The 6,235-nt window shown below is 43.4% G+C and overlaps 2 protein-coding genes across 2 annotated transcripts in view; one reads left to right on the forward strand and one right to left on the reverse strand.

The window, feature by feature from the left end:
- LOC138945347 (uncharacterized) overlaps positions 1-6,235 on the forward strand; it is a 546,160-nt gene that overhangs the window by 310,916 nt on the left and 229,009 nt on the right. The window lies entirely within an intron of this gene.
- Positions 574-2,797, reverse strand: LOC138946064 (ankyrin repeat domain-containing protein 29-like). The gene has a single exon (XM_070317580.1). The coding sequence runs from the start codon at positions 2,692-2,694 to the stop codon at positions 1,483-1,485; it is 1,212 nt and encodes a 403-aa protein (XP_070173681.1). The 5' UTR covers positions 2,695-2,797; the 3' UTR covers positions 574-1,482.

Below are 6,235 nucleotides of genomic sequence, written 5' to 3' on the forward strand. Positions count from 1 at the left end.
ACAAAAGGATAAAGGTTTTAGGCAAAGCCTATTCTTCCAACCTGTCCTTGTGTGTGTGTGTGTGTGTGTGTGTGTGTGTCTGTGTGAATGTGTGAATGGGGGTTGTATCGATGTGGGCGGACGTACCTGTCTGGAGTACTTTGGCTGTTCTTACTTCGTATGGTTTTTTTTTGTTTTTACAGAATACAGAATACAGAAGCTTTAATTGCCCAAGGTTGGGAATTTGTGATGACATTGCGGTTGAGAAACATTTCCATCCAGCCATATACAATCAATCAATCAATCAATGACGCTTATATCGCGCATATTCCGTGGGTACAGTTCTAGGCGCTCTGCAGTGATGCCGTGTGAGATGACATTTTATACGGCCAGTAATTGCAGCCATTTCGGCGCATATTTACCTTTCACGGCCTATTATTCCAAGTCACACGGGTATAGGTAGACAATTATTAACTGTGCCTAAGCAATTTTGCCAGGAAAGACCCTTTTGTCAATCGTGGGATCTTTAACGTACACACTCAATGTAGTGTACACGGGGGGGGGGGGGGGGGGGGGGGGGGGAGGGGGGGGGGGGGGAGTTCGGACACCGAAGAGAGTCTGCACACAAAGTTGACTCTGAAATAAATTTCCGCCGAACCTGGGATCGAACTCACGCTGACAGCGGCCAACTGAATACAAATCCAGCGCGCTACCAACTGAGCTATATTCCCGCTATACACCAACACACCCATCATTTATACAAACTGGTCAACATTTTACGTTTAGGGTTGTTGTCATATATGTTGTTTGGCGGTTTTAAGAGCAGATGAACCACACTTTTCCATCCATTGTTTAACTCTATGGACAATACATTATCTTATGTCTTATGATAACTCCCTGGTTTCTGGACCTGGACCCCTAGAATACATTTCCGTATTTTTGGAACGGATGTATCATGTTTTAATTCAACTATTGCTCCTAAAAAGGTTAAAGGGTCATAGGCAGTATTCCATCAGTCCACCTCCTTGGGCAAAGTACTCCGAGTCTGGTTGGTGATGATAAACAGCATTCTCCTGCATCTCTTAAGATGGCTTGCTTATGGAACAATGTCACTATAAAATATTAAAATGATGTTATTTATTTTGACAATTGGTCAAAAAAAGGAATTACACATGTTAATTAATGACCTTCTAGAAGATGATAACATATTCTCATATCAGAATGTACAGAGGTTAATTGGTCCTTCACCAGAACTGTACTGTATTTACAGTACACCGTTGTTCACTCTGCGCTGTCTCGGTTTTTTTCTCACGAAAAACACCGATTATGTATAATTATGCTGTTACTGATGTATTTTCGAATTTGTATTTTAATGATAACATGATTTTAAAAGCTAGAGATTTTCGAAATGTAATGACAGATTCGAAATAAATTATGTTCAACCCTGTGGTACCCGATTTTGGTTGAACAGATTTGGTATTGACATTGATGAAAACGTTTGGCTCAAAGCAAAAGACACAACAACAGAAACCAGATTAAGTTGTAAGACGCAGCGAAGAGTGGTGTACTCGAGCCAAATGTGCCACGCCGAGGGATTTCAGTGTCTGCCTTGTATTGAAGGAGAAGACTGACGGTATCCGTGTGTCCCGCTTTGGCAGCAACGAATAGTGGTGTCGTTCCTTTTTTGGTCGTAAAGTCTTTCTCTGCACCGAAATCCAGGAGGAGTTGGACGATGTCTGTGTGTCCATTGGCGGCAGCGAGGAAGAGTGGTGTACATCCTTCCTGATCTGCACAGCCTTTCTCTGCACCGTGCTCAAGCAGCATCCTCACAATGTCTGTGTGTCCGTTTCGGGCAGCTTTGTTCAGGGGTGTTTCCCCATCTTCTCGTGTGACATTTTTCTCTGCTTTGAGATCCAGCAGATGTCTGACGATCGGCGGTGTCCTAAACAAAGAGTTATCACGCCATGGGATTTCGGTGTTGGCTCCATGCTGAAGAAGAAGCGTGACGATGTCTGTGTGTCCATTTTCTGCAGCTATGAAAAGTGGCGTCGCTCCGTCTCGTGAACTGAAGTCCGTGCCTGCACCGCTGTCAAGAAGAAGCTTCACGATGTCTGAGTGTCCATTTTCGGCAGCTCTAAAAAGTTGCGTCGCTCCGTCTTGTGAACTGAGGTCCGTGTTTGCACAACGATTAAGAAGAAGCTTCACGATGTCTGTGTGTCCATTTTCGGCAGCTATGATAAGTGGATTCGCTCCGTCTCGTAAACTGAAGTCAGTGCCTGCACCGCGATCAAGAAGAAGCTTCGCGATGTCTGAGTGTCCATTTTCGGCAGCTCTGAAAAGTGTGTCTGCACCGCGATCAAGAAGAAGCTTCACGATGTCCGTGTGCCCTTGCTCAGCAGCAACGTAGAGTGGAGTTGCTCCGTTGTTGTTGCAGATATCAAGCGCACTCTCATGCTGCAAAAGAATGCTAGCAAGTTCACTGTCGTTGTTGGAGCTGGCTAAGTGCAGAGGTGCTGTTCCTTGGCTATCCTGGGCGTTCACCTGTGCCCCTTGTTCGAGTAAATACTGAGCAATGTTCTGATGTCCGTGTCTGATGGCCACGTGGAGAGGTGTCTGCTTCTCAATTATTGCAGCATTGCCACTAAGACGGGACAAAAACCTTGGTGTTCCTTCTATGTCAGCGCCTGCAGACAGCAAAGCCCGGACAATGTCCATGTCGCCCCGAGCAGCGGCAATGTGCAGAGCGGTCTGATCGTGCTCATCTCTCTTGTTCAATGCGTCTGGGTTGTTATTTTTGTTTGGCCTATAGGTTACTCTAGCTGGTAAGGGATTTTAAATTGCACACTGCAAATTATTCCGACGTCAGATGTTTGGTTGAGATCCACGTCCCCAACATAAAACCTCAATGGTCCGATTCATTCTCTCGCTGGCCGTGTAAAGCTCATATCTCGTCGTTTACTTCAGGTAGGAATCTAACATTTGGCAAGCACCGTATGTACCCCAATTCCAAGCTACACAACAATTTTCAGCTCACTCGACCAGAGATCTATTCTAAGTCTAGTCTGGACAGACTGACAGACAGACAGACAGAGTGAAATCTATACAACCCCGTTTATATTTCGCGGGGGTGTAAAAAAGTCAGGTAATACCACAGCACATAAAGTATGAATACACAGCTACCACATACAATCTTAAAGATTGAAAAAAAAGCTTGAATAAGTGTAAGAGAACAACAAGGAAGAAGGGGGAGGGTCTTTTTTGATGACGATAAGCCAGGAAGTCCTTTGCTCTCACGAAACGTTGCCGAAATGCGGTATTCTTCTAATCAAATATAATTCGCGGAAGGTGACAGACAGCAAAAAGGCGACAACAGACGGGTTACTGCCACTGTTGATTTTTGTTACATTTAGTCAAGTTTTGACAAAATGTTTTAACATAAAGGGGGAATCGAGACGAGGGTCGTGGTGTATGTGTGTGTGTGTCTGTGCGTGTGTGTGTGTAGAGCGATTCAGACCAAACTACTGGACCGATCTTTATGAAATTTTACATGAGAGTTCCTGGGAATGATATCCCCGGAAGTTTTTTTCTTTTTTTCGATAAATACCTTTGATGACGTCATATCCGGCTTTTTGTAAAAGTTGAGGCGGCACTGTCACACCCTCATTTTTCAATCAAATTGATTGAAATTTTGGCCAAGCAATCTTCGACAAAGGCCGGACTTCGGTATTGCATTTCAGCTTGGTGGCTTAAAAATTAATTAATGACTTTGGTCATTAAAAATCTGAAAATTGTAAAAAAAAAAAAGTTTTTTATAAAACGATCCAAATTTACGTTCATCTTATTCTTCATCATTTTCTGATTCCAAAAACATATCAAAATGTTATATTTGGATTAAAAACAAGTTCTGAAAATTAAACATAAAAAAATTATGATCAAAATTAAATTTTCGAAATCAATTTAAAAACACTTTCATCTTATTCCTTGTCGGTTCCTGATTCCAAAAACATATAGATATGAATGATGTTTGGATTAACGTGCTTCCTGGGTTCACCTGTACCCAGAGACACACTAAAATCATTGTAACTCTGGAACCATTAAAGGTATCGTTTTGAAATTTTAAGTATCTCTCACACACCTAATTTGCTCTCTGTCTGCACATTTTTAGTGTGTACATGACAAAACATTAAAATTAATTGATTATGTTAATTAACATAAACACTACCGATTGCGCGGGTTCACGCAAACCCATACTTTTAAAGAGTAGTAGTGATTGTAACTATCCCTCTGCCGACGGCGCGGGTTCTGCTACACCCATAATTACCAAAGCGGCGGAACAGTGTCTGTCTGCCTGTTTGTCTCCAAGAGACTGTCTGTCTCTCTGTCTGTCTGTCCGTATCTCTCTGTCTGTATGTCTGTTGTCTGTTGCTCTGTCTGTCTGTCTGTCTGTCTATCCGTCTATCCGTCTATCTGACTGTCTATCTGACTGTCTGTCTCTCTCTCTCTCTGTCTCTCTATGTCTCTCTCTCTGTCTGTCTCTCTCTCTCTGTCTCTCTCTCTCTGTCTCTGTCTCTCTCTCTGTCTCTCTCTGTCTCTGTCTCTCTCTCTGTCTCTCTCTCTCTGTCTCTCTCTCTGTCTCTCTCTCTCTCTCTCTCTGTCTCTCTCTCTTAGTCTCTTTCTCTTTCTTAGTCTCTGTCTCTCTCTCTTAGTCTCTCTCTCTCTTTCTTAGTCTCTCTCTTTCTTAGTCTCTCTCTCTTTCTTAGTCTCCCCCTCTCTCTCTCTCTTTCTTAGTTTCTCTCTCTCTCTTTCTTAGTCTCTCTCTTTCTTAGTCTCCCTCTCTCTCTTTCTTAGTCTCTCTCTCTCTCTCTCTCTTTCTTAGTCTCTGTCTCTCTCTCTTTCTTAGTCTCTCTCTCTCTCTTTCTTAGTCTCTCTCTCTCTCTCTTTCTTAGTCTCTCTCTCTCTTTCTTAGTCTCTCTCTCTCTTTCTTAGGCTCTCTCTCTCTCTCTTTCTTAGTCTCTCTCTCTCTCTTTCTTAGTCTCTCTCTCTTTCTTAGTCTCCCTCTCTCTCTTTCTTAGTCTCTCTCTCTCTTTCTTAGTCTCTCTCTCTCTTTCTTAGTCTCTCTCTCTCTCTCTTTCTTAGTCTCTCTCTCTCTCTCTTTCTTAGTCTCTCTCTCTCTCTGTCTTAGTCTCTCTCTTTCTTAGTCTCTCTCTCTCTCTCTTTCTTAGTCTCTCTCTCTCTCTCTTTCTTAGTCTCTCTCTCTCTCTCTTTCTTAGTCTCTCTCTCTCTCTCTCTTTCTTAGTCTCTCTCTCTCTTTCTTAGTCTCTCTCTCTCTTTCTTAGTCTCTCTCTCTCTCTCTTTCTTAGTCTCTCTCTCTCTTTCTTAGTCTCTCTCTCTCTCTCTTTCTTAGTCTCTCTCTCTTTCTTAGTCTCTCTCTCTCTCTTTCTTAGTCTCTCTCTCTCTCTTTCTTAGTCTCTCTCTCTCTCTTTCTTAGTCTCTCTCTCTTTTTTAGTCTCTCTCTCTCTCTCTTTCTTAGTCTCTCTCTCTCTCTTTCTTAGTCTCTCTCTCTCTCTCTTTCTTAGTCTCTCTCTCTCTCTCTCTTTCTTAGTCGGCTCTCAGTCTCTCTCAGTCTCTCTCAGTCTCTCCCTCCCCCTCTCCCTCCCCCTCTCCCTCCCCTGCAAGAAGTCGGTGAAGGGAGAAACTCGATGCACCTACTGAAGTAGCGCTGTGGGTTTCCCTGAACCCACCCCGTCGTTAGAGAAATAAACGGTAAAAACCCTCTTTCAAATGTATGGGTTCAGGCAAACCCGCATCGTCGGGAGTGTGTAGTCAAAAGCGGCATCCGGCAAAGGTTAAAAACACGCTCAGAAAGTTAAAACAAAGAGAGGTACAGAAAAGCGTGCTATCCTTCTCAGCGCAACTACTACCCCGCTCTTCTTGTCAATTTCACTGCCTTTGCCACGAGCGGTGGACTGACGATGCTACGAGTATACGGTCTTGCTGAAAAATTGCATTGCGTTCAGTTTCATTCTGTGAGTTCGACAGCTTGACTAAATGTTGTATTTTCGCCTTACGCGACTTGTTTTCACCCTTTTCAATTAAACCGTCGGCGTTTCCAGTCCCACGTAGGTCACGTGAAACGTATGGTAAAGCGGACTTCTTGTGGCATCAATCGGAAAGGAGCAACAAGTTCTTGATCCTCACTGACTCAGGGGATAATGATTTTTACAATCGATACGGGATTTGAAGTGTAGTGTTGCCT

Source organism: Littorina saxatilis, linkage group LG13 (assembly GCF_037325665.1).
Source record: "Littorina saxatilis isolate snail1 linkage group LG13, US_GU_Lsax_2.0, whole genome shotgun sequence".
Classification (NCBI taxonomy): Eukaryota; Metazoa; Mollusca; class Gastropoda; order Littorinimorpha; family Littorinidae; genus Littorina; species Littorina saxatilis.

Coding starts and splice junctions, on each gene's coding strand:
- LOC138946064 (XM_070317580.1), bottom strand. CDS start 2,694: ATGGACATTGTCCGGGCTTTGCTGTCTGCAGGCGCTGACATAGAAGGA.